At 43.6% G+C, this 21,561-nt stretch overlaps 1 protein-coding gene across 2 annotated transcripts in view; it reads right to left on the reverse strand.

Annotated features, from left to right (window-relative positions):
• LOC126185159 (autophagy protein 5) overlaps positions 1-21,561 on the reverse strand; it is a 144,286-nt gene that overhangs the window by 33,628 nt on the left and 89,097 nt on the right. For both annotated transcript variants that reach the window (XM_049928005.1, XM_049928004.1), the window contains exons 3-5: positions 21,332-21,448; positions 21,116-21,240; positions 19,690-19,887 (exon numbers count right to left, since the gene is read on the reverse strand). In XM_049928005.1, the coding sequence (XP_049783962.1) occupies positions 19,690-19,887; positions 21,116-21,240; positions 21,332-21,448 (440 nt within the window). The remainder of the gene's footprint in view (positions 1-19,689; positions 19,888-21,115; positions 21,241-21,331; positions 21,449-21,561) is intronic.

Below are 21,561 nucleotides of genomic sequence, written 5' to 3' on the forward strand. Positions count from 1 at the left end.
AATGCCTCTAACAAAGAGGAAGAGTAATACAGTATCCAATTACAAGATTAGTGGTGAACATCAAGACAGACTGAGTGTAGATGGCAGATACAGTTATGCCATTCCATGCTGCTTCAACTCTATCCAGAGTTCACCAATGATTGGTATGTGTCAGTGTGTGTGTGTGTGTGTGTGTGTGTGTGTGTGTGTGTGTGTGTGTCTGCAGTCCGTGACCAGATATTTTCCGTGGGTGACATGTATGGATAACATCCTGACTAGGGAACACTCCTGACAACCTCTGTACATTAAGTAGGGCGAGAGAGAATAGGCAACATTTGGTCTCGCACTATCTTGTAGAAAGATAACATCACAGAGACCTTGAAGAGACATTACAGCCACAGGCCTAGACACATTCAAAATGTAATGGCTGCTGTGAAAATTACCAATTATACAAACCATGGGAAACCATATTATGTACCCAATGGCACCCACTATCATTACACCAAATGCTGGATCCATATGACAATGGTGAATGCATACGATATTGCAGTGCCTGTGCTGTGCTATTCACAGCTGTATAATGGAATGATGCCGATGAAAATTGGTGGCAGGTCGAGACTCAAACCAGGATTTCTCGCTTATTGGAAGTAGTCGCCTTACCTGTAGGCTATCAAATCATGGCTCACAGCCAGACCCAAACTTCCACATTTCATTAACCATTTGTCTACAGCCTGGACGTGTACTTTCTTATGTCTACACCTGCACAATGGAGACATTTTAATTGAAAGTCGCTTGCCGGGTGTTGGTGGATAAATACAATATTGCAGTGCCAGTGTTATTCAGAAATACCACACAATGTTCCTTCAGACATGCAGGCAAGCAACTTTCAATTAAAATGTTTATCCTGTGTGGGAATACACATTTGACTGTATGAGTGCAGGTTGCAGACACATGGCTGACAACAAATTGAAGTCTGGGTCTGGCTATGAATCGTGCTCAGATAGCCTGATGGTGAGGTGAACGCTGGCAAAAAATGGGAAATCCTGGTTCGAGTCCAGTTCCACACATGGTCATTCTTGTCATTTCATTATATAGCTGATGGAAGTCCACATTTACAAATGTGATTACATTTAATGTATGATGTATGCAATCTGGACACATTCATTCTCTTCCAAGCTTTCCCACACATGTACATCCATAGTGGTACTTACGCACTGCATATGTTTATAGCAAGTGGAGTTGGATTGCCTATATTATAAAATTTAACAAGGAGGTCAGTCTACATGGTGCAGACTACAGTTTTTTTTTTAACCATGACCACCTACTTTGAAAAAGGAATGACAGCCAAGGGGTACCCAGATATTTGGGTGGCCGAATAAAATATACAGCACACATGTCTTCCCTTCTATCTTTATAGATGGCAATGCTCAATTCGCAGTGCCGGTTTCGTTTCGAGATTTGCCTGAAAACTGTGTTGGTGATAACACCTATCCTTGCCAATGCAATCATTCTACAAGTTACAATTTTGACCAGATTTTGTCCCCGATCACCACTGATGATAAATGTTACAAAACTACACTGAAATGACTCAATTCTGACAAGTCTTGACCAAAGCACAGTTCCATGATCATAAAGCATTACAAATGGTGTCCCATGTTTCAAAATTCTCTCTCCCTCAAGAAACCTGGTGGTGTCTGGAGCTTCAGCAGTCAATACAGGCCATGTAACCATTTGACAGTAAGTGTATGAGGCAGTCAACATGGAAAAACTCACCAACAGGTTAATTCCAATCCAGTGAAAGGGCACAATTGCAGGAGGCGGGAACTGAACCTGTCTCTCGTACTTTGCCAGTCAATACTTATGATTCCTATACCACTACATACAATTCACAGATATTTCTGCAGAATTTTGTTTCTCAGATAACTTTTGTATCAACCAAAAGAGACAAACAAAAGCACAGCTCACTGAACCCAAGTTTAATCTTCTTCCACATATAAGCAAACAACAGTTGATAACACACACAAACACAGAAACAATTCAGGCACTGATACAAGCAGTTGCTGACAACAAGTGTATCACAATTGGTAGATAGCATGGCAGATGCCATACCGTGTGCGCAAGTCATGAGGCCATTGTCAGAATAATTGAAACGTAGCATGCCAGCGGCCTTGCACCACAGTGGCCAACTACAGGGTTATAGCGCCCCCCCCCCCCCCCCCCCCCCCCGCCCCCTTTTCCCTTGCGAAATGAGAGCTCTGCCAATGCCGGAGTCAGGGCAACTGTTTAAACGAGCACAGTCTCTGCAGCAGGAGGAAGGAGATATGAGGCCAGAACCGGTGAGTATGGGCGGAAGTGGTGTGGCCGTGGACATGCTCAGCAGTCACTCCCCCATGAAGAACCATAAGAGAAGCCCGGTGGCAAGGGCAATGTTGGCATGTCGACATCCAGTTCCCTGTTCCTCAGCATAGTGGAACTGTGCCAGCAGTGAACGTGTCACCCGCTCAAATGGAGGTTTTGTTTTGTTTTAGGGTGCCCATGTCATAATCTTATAACACTAATAAGGAAAAGAAGTTCAAAGTGAGAGAGAGCGGATGTCCTGAGCCAAAGATTAAATTAAATGTTCTCTGCCATATTGTTATGAGAGATAAAACGTAAAACACGGTTGACAGTCCGCATGTCATTCATTAAAATGGCTGATTACTCAGGTGGCAAACATACAATAGAACATAAGCAATTAAAAAAAGAGCATTCAGTAAGGAAATGTTGAACCATCAAGGGTTGACAACAATGAGCACAAAGTAGCTTGGGACCACCACTTAACAAATGGCAATGGCTAAAAAGACGGTGCCCAATACACAATCTAGGTAAAATGATCTCTTTGTGATGAGAGGGCTGAGAGGAGGTTGGCCAAGCTGTTGGGACAGGTTTAATTCCCCAGAGTTTGTTCCCATGAAGGGAAGACCAGTGGTGATGCCAAAGTGACACCACCTGCTGACAGATGGTAACAGAGATCATCAGAGGGAATGGAAGAACAAACGGACCGAGTTACGAGAATTGCAGCCTTGGCAGTAGCATCAACAGCCTCATTTCCCATCAAACTGACATGACCAGGTATCTACATGAACATCACAGTGACTCCCTCAACTGCGAGCAAGTGGAAGCTTTCTTGAACTTGTTTCACAAAGGAATGAACTTTGTACAGCACACAGAGGCTTCGAAGGGCACTGAGAGAACCAAAGAAAATGACAATTAAAAAGCCTGTGTCGCCGGGTGTACTGGGTAGCCTGATACAGGATGAAGAGCTCTGCAGTAAATATTTAGCAGTGTTCTGGAAGTCGATACCAAAAATGCTCGGTGCAAGTGACGATGGCACACCAAATACCACAGTCAGTCTTGGAACCACCAGTGTACACGAAGGTGCTATCGCTAAGTTGTATGGGAAGGTCGAGAAACTAACAGCGATAGATCAAATCTGGAATAGTTTCCTTGGGAAACTAATGAAGTTCAAGATGAACACAGGCCGCCACATGAAGACAAGGTGATGAAGGACTCACATTCGTTGATAACATGTTAGGTAACATGAAGACAAGTACTGGAGCAGTAGCAGAAAGTGAACTCCAGGAGGTAACAGAGAAGAAGGGCAAGTCCCATACTGGCGGTCAAGGGAGTCATCAAAAAAGAGGGCATTGGCACCACTGGAGGTGGGTGGTCTGATCCGCTCCCTAGGAAGTACTGCTTACGACACACAAGACACTGAAGGACCACATACAGCGGGCAGCCACATGAGACACGCATCACAAGCAACAAAGTTTCCTATCAAGCATAAGTTCCAGGAACTTTGTGGTTTCAGCAAATGCGTGAGCAATGGGCCCAAGACGTAAGGACGATGAAAGAAACCCATTGCACTGCTAGAAATTCATACGAACGGTATTGTCAGAGGAGAAGTGGAAGCCACAGTCAATGTTCCATGATTTCTGAAGACACCGTTCAAGGAGAGAAGTCTGTGGAAAACTATGATACATCACAAATTCCTCAACAAAAAGGGAGCCAGATATACCTGGCAGGAGACAGGCCATAGTAGGGTTAATGGCTATGGTTAAATGTCGATACAGTCCGAACCCACATGTACTTTGAAAACTTTTGTCTTTTAAAAACTCCTGAAGGGAATGGGACGGGTGGCCTCAGAAGTCCCATGTGTGTAGAGTACGGAGGGTATCAATCCTCAAGCAGGTGTCGTACGCTTTTTCCAAATTAAAAAACAGAGCTGCAGTCTGGTGTTTTTGCAGAAAATCATTCACTGTCAACTACACAATGGCACGTTCAAAATCTACATTGTGCCGTGGTTAGTAGAGCGCAGTATTTCAGCAAACACACCCAGTGAGAGAAATGGGACAGTACCTAGAAGGAAGGCATTTGTCCTTACCAGCCTTAGGTATGGGTGTGACGGTGGCTTCACACCAGCAACTGGGAAATGTGCTACCTGTCCAAGTGCAATTATATGTATCAAGGAGAAAATGCTTGCCCACAAGAGACATGCTCTGCAACATCTGAATGTGAGCATCGTCCAAGCCCTGGGGCGAAATATTGTGATTCAGTGAGAGCACTGTCTAGCTCCTTCACAGTAAAAGCAGCATTGTAGCATTCATGGTTCTGAGAGGACAAGATTAGCACATGAGCTTCCTCAACTTGGTTCTGATGGAGGAAGGAAGGGTGACAGTGGGTGGATCTCAACATCCCCACAAAACAGTGGCCTAAGGTTTGGAAATAGCAATAGGGTCCACATCTGCTATGGTCAGGCCAGAAATCGGGAAATGGACCTTGGTCCCAGAGAGCTGACGTTAATTGCCCCACACGACGGAAGAAGGAATGAAACTGTCTAAAGAACTAGTAAATGAAATCCAGTTGGCTTTTTTGCTATCCCAAAGAATGCAATGACACTGTACATGCAACTGTTTATAACAAACGCAGTTCGCCATCGTAGGACGATGGTTAAAAACGGGGAGAGCATGCCTATGCAAGCGAAACACATCACAGCATTCCTCAGTCAACCAGGGGACTGTGACATGGCACAGTAATGATAAAGTGCAAGGTATGCAATGTTCTGGATCAGCAAGGATAACATTTGTCACATTCTCTACCTGGTCATCACAACTGGGGAAATGTTGTTCATCAAATATTGCCAGGGAGGAGTCAAGCCTCCAGTCGACCTTGTAAGTGTCTGAGTGAATGGACCATTCAAGATGACAGGCAAGTTGGGCAGTGCAGAACAAGAGCTCACAGAAATAGGTGTGCGTGGAGTCTGAAAGAAAAGTGGGCATTCCAGTATTAAGGCAGATGAGGTTGAGTTGACTGAGGTCAGTTAAGAGGGCACACCTCTGACAAATTCTTGAAGAGCCTCAAATAAATTGTGCATGTTAAAGTCACCAAGCAGCAAAAAGGGGTGAGGGAGTTGACCAATAAGCTGGAGGAAGTCTGCCCTGGTGACAGCAAATGACGGAGGGATACAGACATTACAAACAAAAAAGGTGGACATGGACATGTTTGTATGGGTGCACAACAGCAAGGTCTTTAGCACCCACACAACGACAGTTTGAGATGAGTGTCAGTAAAATACACTAAACAGGAAGACAACACAGCATGTAAAACACAGGTAACAAAAGCTGGAAAACTATGTGCATACCCACACAGAACCACAGAACGAAGTACTGCAATAGAAAAACATTAATGACACAGGAAGAAAGTGGTAAAAGGAGCTAAAACAATATAGCAGATGGACATGGCTGGCTAACCACAAGAATAATAAAAAGGAGAAGCCAGCCACTCCACAACACACTAAAACCTCCAGCCTAAAAGTTTAGACCAGAGTCCAGACACACCACAAAACTTTAAAACTTTAGTCACACTAGTCTCATCATCAACTAAAACAGAGGGCAGAACAAAAATGTTCAAATGTGTGTGAATTCCTAAGGAACCAAACTGCTAAAGTTATCGGTCCCTAGACTTACACACTATGAAACTGACCAAAAATGTCATGTTTCAATTTATTTTTTATTTGTTAGTACAACTCATGGACAATAAGTTCCCAAAGTTTCAATGTTGAAATCGCATCCGAAGTGCCTGAAAATTAACTGAAAGTGTGATGCGACCTCCCTGCCACGCCCACGTTTTGAAGCAGCACTTCAATTGCTTTCAATAACAACCCTTACATTCACAAGGAGAGGCTTCCAAATTGTATCCTGGATCTTGTCAAGCCCACTTACAGGTTTCTGGCCGATCCTGCACTTCTCAAAAAGTGTGTTCATGGCAAAACCCAAAATCCAATTGAGTCTCTAAATTCACTCATATGGAAACGATGCCCTAAAAACACATTTGCACCTGCTACAGTTGTCAGAATTGCAACTTATGATGCAGTTATTGTATTTAATGATGGGAAAGTTGGGAGGATGAAGGTATTAGAAAGAATGAGCTTCAAGATAGGAAATTTTACTCAAAACATCCGAAGAAAAATAGATTTACAGTGCGTCACTGCAGCTGAAAAGTCAGTTGAAGACCTGGTAAAGGAAAGAAGACAGACAACAAGAAACCAGAAGAGAAGCCTTGAAGGGAAAGACGACCCAGAGTACAAATGTGGTGCCTTCTAAAGAAGTGACACAAGGAAAACAGTAAGGTTAAACTTTAAATTGCGTTTCCTGAAAAGTTTGTTTTTTAAAGTTTATGTACCTTTTCCTCAGATTCTATATATGCTAGAATTATGAAATTTTGTACACATATTTAAGTAAACCTAATAAATTTGTCTCAATAGCAAATTTTGAAATTCTGATTGCAAACTGAGATATGGGGCGAAATGCTTGGAATTTTGCATGAATTTAAAATTGTACTTGTGGAATTATAATTAAAAAATTATGAAAATTCTCCTATTTGACCTATTCCAAAAACCCCATGAGAGAAGCTTACAACATATAAACAGATAAAACAGAGAAATTTTTGTAGAAATCTCTTGAATACTTTCTGAGAAAAAGGAACATACATTATTTTTTGAAAATAAAATTTCAAGTTTCATTAAAAAAAATTGAACATATATAATCAAAGGATTTTATATGTAAATGTGTTACTTTCATGTAAAGCGTAGTACAAAATTTCATTGCCTTATCTTCAAAACTGTGGATTAGGTGCATTTTTGAAATAGTGTGTGTTCTTCATCAACTTCCCCCCTTAAACTAACTTATACTAAGAACAACACATACACCCATGCCCGAGAGAGGGCTCGAACTTCCAGCAGGGCGGCACGCAATCTGTGGCATGGTGCCTCAGACTGCATGGCCACTCTGCACAGCTAGAGGACAGATCCCCACCAATATTTGCTTCTGCCCTTACATCACAATATAAAATGCTCTCTGTTATAATATGGCGGATAGAGATGTACACGCCACAAGCATCACAAAACGGGGGATCCTCTTGCTGTAGTAAAAATCTGTGTGTGAGAGGGCCGTGACCAATTCTAAGACGCGTGAGGATCACTTCATCCTGCCTGAGCAACTGGCACGAGCAACACCATGGCTGGGTTGTTGACTTCACCAAGCGCAGCTTATTGGCCATCACTGCCAGCCATTCCTCATCCCACAACTGCATGCACTTCCTGCGTAGTTCAGAAATGACAGCCTGCAAGGGAATAGGACACTGTGCCACATCCTGTCCTCTGCAGGCCTCCTTGGCAGCCCGATTGGCCTGTTCATTTCCCAATGACCCTGCATGACCTGGCCCCAGCAGAATAAAACCTGCTTACCCTGCCGTTGGAGCAAGTACAGTTGGTCACATATCAGTTGGACCAACTCCTCAGCTGGGTAAACGTATCAGCAGTACCCTACAAATTAAAATACCTCAGAGAATACTTCATCCAAAAAGGTTATGTACTAGACACAAGAACAAGGATGACCAAAAAGCTCTACGTGTAACTGAGAGGAGGAGCGAAACAGAACAAGATTTAATCAAAGAAACTCGCGCACAATTGGAGACAAGTGTGGCTCAACCTGCTCAATACAAACGTCAAAGCGACGTGGTACAAAGCAATAAACAACACTGTACCCACAAATGAAAGGTTACCAGCAATTCACCTGAGACCGTCAGGAAAATGTCAGACCTGTCACAAAAATGTTACCTTGCAACATCGTTTCTAATGCGGAGAAATGAAATAAATATGGGAGATATACAAAACTATGCTGGCACTGATAAACAGAAGTACACCCGAAAGGATAAACCATCCTGGACATAAAACCATTCCCCAGACCAAAGAAACAAACCACCACTTGGATTTTAGGTCAAACAGTGTATGCAGTAATAGAACAAAACGAAGAAGTTATCATGGAATACCTCTCGAACTTATGGGAGGAAAACAATAAAGCCAGGAGATCCAAAGGATACAAAACAGAATTCTCTAACTTCCTCAGAATCGCCAAAGAAGCAGCCTTCAAGAGAGCCGTGCCAGCCCCCTTGCCGTCACCGCCAGGCTGACCGCCACAGACGGAGCCCAGCTGAGGGAGGGCAGCAGCCCACAGCAACACCCACCGCCGCTCCAGCCCACCACTGCAGCGCGTGCCACACTTACCAGCCATCCCAGAAAAACTGTCGAAGTGCTTCTGTGAAGTTCTCTTTCAGTGTCGAGTGCAGTGTTTGTGTTTAGTGATACACCAATGCCCTTGCTGGGAATAGTTAAAGTGAAAGCAAAAGCAAGATCACCCTTCTTACACCAAATCAATAATAAGCAAATAATCAATTGCCAATTCTATGTCTTTGTGTTTCCTAATACATTAGAAAAATATTGTCCACATTAATCACTACCAAAAACTTATAATTAAAAATGGTCAAGTCCATTATCATGACACAGAAAGACTCAAATTCGAAAAAAGATTTAAATACAAATGGAAAAGGTTTTAGAAATGAAATAAATGAACTCAACACAGTGATGCAATAAAAACAGTAACTATGAAAATGGAAAACTGTAAACAAAATGTAATGAATTTTAAAACTTAACTTGTATCTACTATATACCTTTGAATTGAATAAGGTTTTACGTGTTGTTTAAAAAAAAAGTGCAAGTTCTGTAATGATTGTAAGGCACTAAGGCCAACCATTTGCTCGGAATATGATGCATCTGCTATAGTGCTTTCAGGATTGCGTGGAGCTCTGCTGAGAAAATGGTATTCTTGTCATGAATGCAAATACTGGTGAAATGGTCAGAGAACACGACAGAGCAGCCAAGGGAATTCTCTTGTTTGGAGCCATCTGTATACACTACCACGAAATTGTGATGCATATCTAAAATGTTAAAAAACAGAGATAGAAATGTAAAACCTGACGTATGATCTTTCTTAAAATTCGTCAAGTCTAAGTCTGGGCCTCCAGAGAAGCCAAGGTAGAATTCTGCCCCCACCGTGATGTAAAACATGAAGACTGGGCACTTCCATCTCTAGATGGCAATCTTGCACAAATCCTGTAGGGCCTCGTTGCCTGGTGCCGGTTATGAAAAAGCCTTTCCAGTGGAGGCTGAGCAAAGGTATGGTAGGTGGGTTGTATGGTGTGGACAGTGTTCTATAAGCCTGGCACACCGTAAGTAGCCGTTGCCCGACTTGAAATGGCATTTCACCAGCTTCTGCACAGAGGCTTGGTATGGGACTTGTTCTGAATGCTCCAGTGGCAAACCGAATTCCTTCATGGTGCACCATGTCCAACATCTTTAAATAAGATTGTCTCTCAGACCCATACACCACACACCCATAATCGAGCCGAGATCACACAAATGCCCTGTAAAACCGCAGCAGCCAAATCCTGTCTGCTCCCCATGTACTGTGACTAAGAAATTTTAAAATACTCAAATCCTTAAGAGACCATTTTTCTCAGGTCTTTAAGATGTGGTAACCATGTAAGCTTAGAGTCAAATATGATGCCCAGAAACCTCACTGTCTCTTTAAAAGTAACTCCAGAAAGTTTAACATGGAAAGAGAACAGTTATAAACAAGACACACAGACTTCTTGGTGGAAAATTTTAAAACCACTCTTCTGCACCCACTCATCCAAATGTTGAAGAGTTAATTGCAACTGACGTGTTGTTGTTGCGAACCTTTAAGAAGAGCAAAACACAGAGAAGTCATCCAAAAAGAAAGAATGCTGGACAGGACTTTTCACTATGGACGTAACGCTATTAACAGCTAGGGCAAAGACAGTCAGACTTAAAATGCTACCTTGAAGGACACCGTTCTCCTGCTCAAAGCAATCAGACAGGACGTCACTGACTTGGTACCTAAAATATCGTGGCGAGAGGAAGGACTGAATAAAAATGGGATGACTACCACGAAAACCCCATTCATTAAGCTGCTCCAGGATAAGGGACTCCAAGTAGTATTGTAGGCCTTCTCGAGGTCAAAAAATGTACGTAGAAGGTGACGCTGGTGTAGCAAAGCCTGTTGTATAGCCGCCTCCAGGAGGCAAGGTTATCAAAGGTGGAACTATACCTCCTGAACCCACACTGAAAGTGTCTAAAGAGTTGCCTGGATGCTAAAAGCCAGACAAGACGGCAGTTGACTATCCACTCCAAGGTCTTCCTCATGCAGCCAGTGAGGGCAGCACTATGGTAACTACTTGGGCATATATGGTCTTTCCCATGTTTTAAAAGAGGAATTAAAATAGTCTCACACCACGAGCCAGGAAAGTGACCTGACACCCAAATGGCGTTAAGAAGTGCGAGGAGGATATCTTTGCTTCGCCTTGTGAGGTGCCACAGCATACTGTAATGGATCCTGTTGTGACCAGGAGATGTGTCACGAGCAACAGATAATGCAGAATCCAGTTCCCACATGGAAAAAATGGGCAGTTGTTTCTTCATCAGAGGTGGACCGGGAGTCCAAAATACATCTCTCAGCAACCACTCTACGGCACTGGAAACGTGGTTCCTGACTATCTGTTGCAGTAACGGTGGAAAAATATATTGCCATAGTCTGGGCAATGTCTCACGGATTGGTTTGGAGAGTGCCGTTCCCTGCACAATGTTCGAACTGAGCCAACTGGCTATGAAGTGTCCAGTCGGCTCAACTGAGCACCCGTTGTGGTGGTTTCCTTTTGGGTTCCACCCCATCTGGCAGGTGAATCCGGACTGGGAAGACATCACTTCTGTGCAAGTCATCGGCCACTTCCCATTGAGCAGTGTGAGCGAGAGCTGGAGAGCAAAGTGAGAGATCAATGGCAGAGAACAATCCAGTTGCTGTGCAGAAATGAGTGCTCTGTCCCGCATTTAGCAAGTATGTGCATGACACAAGAAGTGCCTCAATTCCTCTACACCTAGGGCAGGTAGTTGCAGAGCCCCTAAGTACATTGTGTGCATTAAAATCACCATAGAGGCTGAAGGGGTAGGGGAGCTGTGTAATCAGGTCGTTACGGCCTCTTTATCAAGTGCATCATGTGGGGGCAAGTAAAGGGAACATACTGTCAACGGATGATGCATCTGCATTGATACAGCAATTGCTTGTAAAGACGTCATAAGAGAGAGAGGCGAAGAGTGGTTGTTGGTAATGATGAAAATACCTACGCCTCCTCTAGCTCTCTCTCCACTCAGGTCATCCTTTTTGTGAATTACATAGCCTCGTAGCTCAGGGATGTACGACTGATGGAAATGAGTCTCCTGGAGAGACAGACACAGTGGTCTAACCTGAGATAAGAGACAGAGTTCCTCCATATGCGTCCTGAACCCCTGCAAGTTCCACTGTAGGATGGGAGCCACTTCGTCGTCGTAGTTTTAATTTAACCCTATCTTTGGACCATGGAGGTGAAGCACTTTTAGAACGAGGGAGAGTGGAGGAGTTGCCTGGATCCAAGGCATCTAACTCCATGATGTCCTCCTCATCAGTCAGACCTGAAAGAATGACGTCTGACGGTGCTCGAGACAGCTTTTGCCGTGCATCTTTTCCTGCACCCTGTCCCTTCGACATGAGGGAGAAAGAGGGCATTTAGAGGCACTCCGCTTGTTATGAGCCTTCTTGACACTCACCACAGAACTGTTGCTGGTCTTTTCTGTGGTGGCTGCTTGTATTGCTCTATCCTTACTTGTTTTGCCTTGGCATGTACACATGCAAGTACAGGTGCTGATGATGGATAGTTGTAACCGGATGACACCTGCATCAAGGCGTTGCCTTAGGAAAAGGTTTCTGCGACATGGAATCATAAGAAGTGGTGAAGATAGAAGGGTTCGTCGCCTTACATTCCTTTTTGGTTTCAGCATAGGGGATCTGCTTGGTGGTTTTTACACTGTGCCTGATCAAAAGTATCTGTACACTTGGCTGAAAATGACTTTCAAGTTTGTGGTGCCCTCTATTGGTAATGCTGGAATTCAATATGGTGTTGGCCCACCCTTAGCCTTGATGACAGCTTCCACTCAAGCAGCCATCAGGTGCTGGAAGGTTTGTTGGGGAATGGCAGCCCATTCTTCACGGAGTGCTGCATTGAGGAGAGGTATTGATGTCGGTCGGTGAGGCTTGGCACAAAGTCGACGTTCCAAAACATCCCAAAGGTGTTCTGTAGGATTCTGGTCAGGACTCCATGCAGGCCAGTCCATTACAGGGATGTTATTGTCATGTAACCACTCCGCCACAGGCAGTGCGTTACGAACAGAGACTTGAACGTGTTGAAAGATGCAATCGCCATCCCTGAATTGCTCTTCAACAGTGGGAAGCAAAAAGGTGCTTAAAACATCAATGTATGCCTGTGCTGTAATTGCACTACATAAAACAGCAAGGGGTGCAAGTCCCCTCCATGAAAAACATAACCAAAACATAACACCACTGCCTCCGAATTTTTTACTGTTGGCACTACACACACTAGCAGATGACGTTCAACGGGCATTCGCCATACCCACACCCTGCCACATTGTATTCTGTGATGCGTCATTTCACACAACACTTTTCCACTGTTCAATCGTCCAATGTTTAAGCTCCTTACACTAAGCAAGACGACATTTGGCATTTACCGGCATGATGTGTGGCTTGTGAGCAGCCGCTCAACCATGAAATCCAAGTTTTCTCACCTCCTACCTAACTGTCATAGTACTTGCAGCGTATCCTTATGCAGTTTGGAATTCCTGTGTGATGGTCTGGATAGATGTCTGCCTATTACACAGTATGACACTCTTCAACTGTCGGCGGTCTCTGTCAATCAACAAATGAGGTTGGCCTGTACACTTTTGTGCTGTACGTGTTCCTCACGTTTCCACTTCACTATCACATTAGAAACAGTAGATCTAGGGATGTTTAGGAGTGTGGAAATCTCGCGTAAAAATGTATGGCACAAGTGACACCCAATCACCTGAAGTCCGTAAGTTCTGCGGAGCACCCCATTCTGCTCTCTAATGATGTTCAATGACTACTGAGGTCACTGATTTGGAGTGCCTGGCAGTAGGCGGAACCACAATGCACCTAATACGAAAAATGTATGTTTTTGGGGAGTCCTGAATTTTTCGCTCCTCTGCAAAAACAGCTCTAGACTGGGGGCTCCCGGATCAGTTAACGCAAACTGCTGAATATGGACAGTCTATCCCAGCTTCGTGGGCTGCCTTTCCCCCATTTCCCATAGGTCATTTCACCCCCGCAACTCAGCGTTGTGTGACCAAAATGATGGCATTTGTAGCACTGCTTAGAGTTAGGTACATAAGGCCTAACTCCAAGTCAGAGGAAACCTACCATGATGTGATCAGGCAATGCTGGAGAACTAAAGTTCACAATGAAAGTGCCAGTCTTCTCAATTTCTCCATTATTTCTATGCATCGTTTGCTCTATGTCCACTATCCCCTGTAATTCCCATTCCTGTGGATTCAGGAGTTTCTTATAGAGGTTTTTACCATCCTCGCAATCCGGGCGGTCAAGCCAAGATCCCCATTCACTGCGACACACAATGCTCCACTGCCGCACCACACAGTGGTCATTGAAGCATGCCTAGAGCTTATGGTAACAGGAAATTGGCAGCGTTAACCAGTCCCCAGTTCAGGAACCTCGGGATCACCAAGCCTGTACTCAGCAAAAAAATGCTGAGCCCCTGAGGGCAGGAAAGGTGGAGAGAGGAAGGAAAATGCAGACTGCAATAGCTTATGGCCAGGTGTTCAGTGAGATCGTTCGGCTATAGATATCATCCCAAATGAGCAGCAAAACTCCCCAACAAGGTGGAATGCCATCTTCAGAGGGAAAGTCTAGGCAGTCTGGAAGGATACGTGGGAGGTCAAAACAATCATGAGCACGCAATTTCGTTCCCTGGAAGCAGATAACAACCTCACATGGTGCTTCCAAAAGCAGTCTCAATTCTTCCTTGTTGGATCTAATGCCATGAATATTCCAGCAGAGAAGAGTCATAATAGGGAATGAGGAGGGGGGGAAACAAATGTATGGTAGTCACCTCAGCAGCTGTCTAGAACCAGCCTCCAAAAACTCACTGCTGCATGGCACAGAGGCTGGAGGATCCTGTTTCTCGAGATCTACAGTGGCAGTGGCACTGGCCCCGGATTGACCTGTGGATTCCAGGGCAGAAAAACAGTAGGTGATACGCACTGGAAAAATGGAGGTCAGCCAGGTGAGGGTATCACGCGGCGAAACAGTTGAAGAGGATCTCCACGTCAGGGAAAGAGAAGACAGTCTGCCTTTATTAGATTTCGTAGGGCCTCTATAGTTGGCAGATGAAGATTCACACTATTGTTGGTTGGAGGGACATAAAAAGTCTTCACAGAAGTATTCTTTTTATCCTTTCTGTCCTGCTGGTTGTGTAGCAGATGATTTAGCTGCCTGGGGCAAAGATTTGGTGGCTTCTTGGGCAGTGTAGGAGAAGGAGATGGGGTGCTACCATGATATTGAGCAATTTTACAACAGCAGTGCTGAAATAGAGGTCGCAAGTCTACGTGGCCATACCCTTCGTGGAGGAAGGGATAGCAAAAACAGTACTGTAGGTGCCGGATGGTAAAATGCAGGGCTTTCAACTAGCCAACAACTTGCGAGTGACAGGGTAAGGTTATTTTTCCTTCACCTGGATCTCCTGGATGGCCCCCTCATTGAGACACACGGAATATACAGGGGATGAGGTGGCTCTGTCGCCATTACAACTGAAATAGCGGGGAAAAGAAAGCGAGCAATCGCCCTCGTGAGCATCCCTTCCACAAGTAACATATTTGGCCGTGTTTTGACAGGACATGCGAGTGTGGTTGTAACATAGACACTGGTAGCAACACATTGAGTTTGGAATGTATGGTCAGACCATGATGACTTCACTGCCTGCTCTGATTTTCGATGGAAGCACTATTCCATCAAACATGGGAAAAAGAGTGTGTAGCACTAAGGTTCCATCAACCTTTTTGATTACCCAAAGGACCACAGTGGTGCTCTGATCAGAGAGGTAAATTTGGATTTCTCCCTCAGTGAGACCATCAAGCACCCAAGTGTAAATAACACCACATGAAGAATTCAGTGTTTGATGGACCCCAACACGAACAGGATAGCTGTGAAGGAGTGAAGCTGCAAGCAGTTGCTGAGCTTAAGAATCACAATTGGTATCCAAAAGCTATGTGTCATTACACAAATGATAGCAGGATTTCACAAGGCCAGCAACTGCAATAACACCTTTCTAAATTATAAACTCATTAACTGTAGCAAATGACTGACCACCTTCAGAAAATGACACCATGAGGAACCAAGGTGCAGATGGGAGAGTCATGAAATCTTAAGCCCCATTCCTCTTACATTTAGTGGATATAGTCTGAGATGGTGATTGGCTCACTGCGAGAGAGAGAGATATAGAGAGAGAGAGAGAAAAAACCTATGATTTCCAAGGTCTCCAATGGCATGCTCCTTCCAACTGGGGGCTCCCATTAGAGGGGGCCTCACCCACCTTAGGTTACTGTTCACACTTCAGGCAGATCTCACGAACTCTTAACAGAGGGACCAACTGGCAAGTGGGAAGGTAACAGCTAAGGCAATCATGCCTCCCTTGGCCTGGCCTGTACCAGGGGGTACATGTGAATTGCACCTGTTGACCCAGGGCTGGGAATTATGCATTAAGCAGTCACTGGTTAGGCATCAAACACATGGGCCAGCCTTCACGAGCACAAAGGGAGGAAGAAGGAACAAAGAGAAACCTCAAACATTGAATCAGAGGAAGGAGAGGAGATGGAGAACAAAGATAGAAAGAAAAACAGATGAGGGACTGTTCCGATGCTGGGCTATCAAAACTGCAATGTACATTTCCGAAACTATCCAAGACATGTTTCCCCAAGGGAGAGGGGGAAAAGAATAGGAGGAGGAGAGGCATGCAGCATGGAAAGGAAAAAGGTGCTGTGAAGGCTGGGGCCAAGCATGAACTCACCGAAGAGTGGTGAGCGTCCTGGGGGGGCTCAAACGGGGGCACCGATGCTGAAGAGCCTGAAGGCGCCATTCCAGCCAGTGAAGGAATCGTAGGTGACAGCAAAGCACCATGGGAAGGCCCAGCAGCAGGTGCCAGACAACTGGACCCGGATGAAAAGCAGGAGGTGGCAACACCCACAAGGAGGGCAGGTCTGCCCCTGCAGCAATGATGCCCCGCAAGGATGGGACAGGTGCTGAGGGATGAGGTGGTAGTGGCAGTGAGGACGCAGCTGGTCATGGTGTGTACCATACAGAGGTGGCAGCCTCAGCAGCTGTGGATTGTGGCTGGACTCCACTTCAGTCAGCAACCAAACCCCTGAGCTCTTATCGCAGAGCCAGTAGTGAACAGCGACGGTGGTCACGCTGATAGATGTTGGTGGGGCGGCATGAGCAGATACAGGAAGGGTGCTTGGCTGGCTACCATGGAGCATCTTTGTTAGCTTCCCATCCTCCCACACCAGCGTAAACCTGAATGAACTCAGGTGTCATCCATGGAGTGGTTTGTGACATACTATTTCATCTGAAACTTCAACATACGAACAAGATTTTCTGCCTTGCCATTAGATTCAGGATGAAAAGGACAAGCAGTCACGTGGCAAATGCTTTAATTAGCGCAAAAATAGTAGAAGACCTGGGACACAAACTGTGGATTTTTATCTGTCACATGCTTATAACGCAATCCTTCAATAGGAAAAAAATGTTGGAGAGGGCCTGAATCATAGCCACGGCTGATGTCGAAGGACAGCGGATAACATATGGAAATTTGGAGAAAGCATTGACTATCAGGAACCTGGAAGAATAATTTAGGATGGGTCCAACGAAATCAACACGGATGCATTCCCGTTGACACTGTGGTGTTGTACACGGAGAGAGCACCGCCTGTTGGGTAGCACACTGAGAGCAGGCCGTGAGGAGATGTACATTGTCACCGTTGATACTGGGCCAAAACATGTCCTGACAGGCCAATAACTTGGTACGTAAAATACTACCCCCCCCCCTTCCCCCCAAAGTCCCTGTTGTAGGAGCTGAAGTTGTTCCACAGTAGGTGGCCAGGATCACATGCCTACGTGACAGCTCGTCCATAACTAAGAACACACCTAATACCAGAAGCTGGTGATGATGGGAAGAACAGTTGTACAGACGATCAAAAGCATGTAAAACTGGACTGGCAGTGATGGGAAGAAGCTGGGACAGCACATTGATGTTGGCATGTTGCGATGTAGGCTTAAAATGTATTTCACAGTTGTAGCATGACAGAAACGATGCCCAACACTTGAGGCAATGCTGTTTTTGTTGAGCAATGAAGCAGAAGGATTAAACAATGAAACCAAGGGCTTGTGGTCAGCGGCGGTGGAACTCAGACCCATACAAGAACATATGAAACTTTTTGAGGGGCTGACAATAGCAACCACTTCATTTTTAACTTGCAACTCGAGCTGCTGCGCTGAGTTGAGCACTTTTGGTGCATAAGCTATGGGCTTTCAGAACCATCCTCATATCGATGTGCATGAATTTCCCCAAGTCCATACTGAGAGCTGTCCGTAGACAGAACAAAGTGGTGGCCAGCGTGGAAAGTAGCCTAACACGAAGCAGAATGTAATTTAGATTTTAAAAATGTGAACGTGGGCTTGCAGACTGGAGTCCATTGAAAAGGAATGTTCTTATGGAATAACTCGTGGAGGGGATGAGCGAACGTGGCCGGACCTGAAATAAATTTGTGACAGTTAAGCAATGTTACCTAAAAACACTGAGTTCTTTGACATTTGCAGGGTGAGGTGGAACTGTGAAAATGGCGACATGATGACAAAGGTTTAACACCATCCTGAGAAACTTCATAGCCACAATGAACCACAGTTTATTATTTCTCCAGTCACAAGCAAACAATAGTTGAGAACATAGACACAAACATATAGGCAACCCAAGTACTGTTTTCAAGCAGCAAGTACTGTTTCGAGCAGTTGCTGACAATATGTATGAACACAATATGAGTGCAAGCATCTGCAGCACTGTACTTATGAAGAGGGGGGCTCTGGCAGCGAGCACAGTGGATGCCGTGTCATGTGCACAAGTCATTTCGCCCACCACATGTGGCCTGTGGTGGCCGACCTCTGCAGAAGCCAGTGGCAGAATATTCAAAATGTAGCATGCCACTGGCCTGTTGCCATGGCAGGTATCTAAGTATTGAGTACAGAGTTATAGTAATTTTCAAGAATCTTCTAATTCATGATGTCTGTCCATATACCAGCAGATCGAATTTTACCCTATTTTCCCTGTTTTTTGCACGTTCCCATAAAATTTTCTTCTACATTATTTCATTTTCTTCTTCAGAAACAGTTAATTTAGTTACATACAGTCCCCACAAAGTTTACCAGATAGAGGATGATCTAGTCAAAGAGCCACAGGTATGCTTAACTTATGAGTCAATCAACTGCAAAAAATGTACTAAGCAACTTTTATACCAAACTGATTTTAAACACTATAATGAAATAAGATCATGGGGACTGTTAAGGTACCCTCAGAATTATTGCAGTCTAAGTTGAGAGGTGGTGGTTTAGGAAACGCACATCACTGGTGTCACAATTAATTTCACAAACTTTTTCTTTTTTTTTTTCTTTTGTACAAATTCAGAAACAACAACAACAATGCTCAACACTGATTACTGTATGTACATTTACCAAGTCACACTTTAATAACACATTGTAAGAGACCCAAAACTACATGTTACATTTAAATATAAAGACATCACCAAGCACTTAACTATAAAAATCCAAGAAAACAGAACACGCCAATATTAAAGTTCTACTATTTCATAGGGTCCTACGGACACAGTATTTCAGCAATTTGACATGCCGCAAATGTCAGGTGCTATAATATCACATACTGGCACATTATCAAGACAAATTGCACACATACTGAAAAAGCACTGAGTAAAAACATTCTTTTGCATGCCCAATAAAACATGGGCATTATTGGCAAGTATCGAAGATGACCTAGGTTGCAGGAGGCTGCTCTATATCAGACTGTGTGCCAATGTGGCAAGACGTATACAGGAAAACAGGCCCACAATTGAAGATCAATGCTGAGAACACCAGCAGCACACTTGAATCGAAATTCGCACCAGGGACCATCTTATCAATCGAAACTATGGCTACAATCTCAGTATGGCTTGGGAAGAAGCACTATGAAGTATTGCCCTCATTTCACACTATACCCGTGGCTGTTTGATCACAAATATGCCAGGAGAAACTGAATAATCACATTAAAATTCTAGTTTACGTAGAGTGAATGCCCATACCATTGGATAAATTTGGGTAGACTTCTTGTAGCAAATGCTGAAGGGTTTTGCGCTGCCCCTCTTCTGTCACAGGTTTCACCAGTTTCTGCAGGAATGGCTCCTCACTATTATAACAGCGGAATGGTATATACTTAAATGTCTCATCACCAGTAACTTCCATGAGTTTTCTATTGGTTGCCCAAAATGGATCAAACTTATCTGAAAATAACAAAAATACATATATAGATACTCATTTAAAAGATAATTCTGACATTACAAGAGGAACTAATAAAAGGAAGTAAAGTATTAATTCCTTTAACAACCAAAAAACCTACACTTACTATTAGCCACTACTAAACTATGATTGATCTTCAACATCTGTTAATAATATGCTTCACAGAAATTCATCTATGACATGCTTTTATGTTCCAAATTTCCACATCAATTATATGTTTCAATATTTTAAGCTTAGCTCTCACTTGTGCTTTTAGGAATTTCAGCCATCATTAAAAATAACTAAGTGCATTCTGGAGTTAAAAAACCCAGGGTAGCCTTAAAAGCCTCCACAGTACAGTGTAAGTTGAGAAATTTGTAAGCAACAATGTTACAGAACCAACGAAGCTGCTGGTTTAGGCTCTTCACTCAGCTCCAGACCAGATATCCCCAGGACACACCAGAAATGATACTACAGATAGAAAGCTGTTCTGATATCCCTCGAGTACAGCTAGTTGTTGTGACCACATATGCCAAAGAATGATCCTTGATTTCAAGGAACAAATAAAATTAATATGACCACAGATAAACAATGTCCTGCAATTCACATAACTCAATGCCACTTTGCTCCCAGCCACCTCGTGCTTACCCATCCCAATATTCATGAAAGTTGTCAATTCTCATGCTAAAAGAGAATATTCATACCTTTCTCTTGTTCAACAGCCACAACAAGATCTAGGGACTCTCAGAACTAGTAAATATCCACTTCTCCTAAAACAGTGATAGCAAATAGGCAGATGATGGCTGAAGGTCTAACATAAACCCCGAGCTCATGGGGTAGGTCTTTCCAAGCATGAACACTGTTTCTGTTTTATTACCCTTTTTGTTCTAGGAGAGCATGACTAAAAAGTGTTCAATGATGCACCTCAACAAAAATAAATGAAGGCTGATACAAAAGTGAAATATGATGAAGAATGTTGGAGAAGACATTTGTAGTAAAGCACACTTAGCACCTCTAAAATTAAATAAATAAATAAGTACTTCATTAACAAAACAGGAGATTATACTCCACATAAAACAGCATGAGAACAGCTCTATTTTAAATTACTTATCTTGAAGTACTTCATCTGTAGATTGATGTCAACGTTACATACACAACAAAGCAAATAAACGTCATTATTTCAATTTCTCGAGAGAAATTTCATTATTATAATGAGATATATGTATCACTCACCATTCTGCAGTCCAAGCCACAACTGCATATGGTCCTTCTTTTGCATGTTTGATACAACTTGACTTCTGTGTTTTAGAACATCCGCCTCTTTCACACAGGCCATGAAGTGTGATTCCACAGCTTCTCTAAAAGACAACATATTGTTCATAGTTTGACTAGTTTAATGATAAATATGACACTAATTATTTATGTAACTAAACAATAACATGGACTTACCTACCAGGGCAGTGAAGTAATTCTGTTTCAGGAAATTTTTCAAAATGTACTGTTATATTCCAAGGCAAGTTACTTTCAGATGCGTACAAGTCATAAAGGACACCAATTGGATAATGCCTGGAAAGAAAAAAATTATCAGCAGGGGGAAATGGCAAAAAAGCATGCTGCTTTGCAATAGGCTGCTATTAAAATCCTTTTTGGCTTGCAAGTGATATTACAGAAAGTAGAAA

The sequence above is a fragment of the Schistocerca cancellata genome, chromosome 4, assembly GCF_023864275.1.
Source record: "Schistocerca cancellata isolate TAMUIC-IGC-003103 chromosome 4, iqSchCanc2.1, whole genome shotgun sequence".
NCBI classification, from domain to species: Eukaryota; Metazoa; Arthropoda; class Insecta; order Orthoptera; family Acrididae; genus Schistocerca; species Schistocerca cancellata.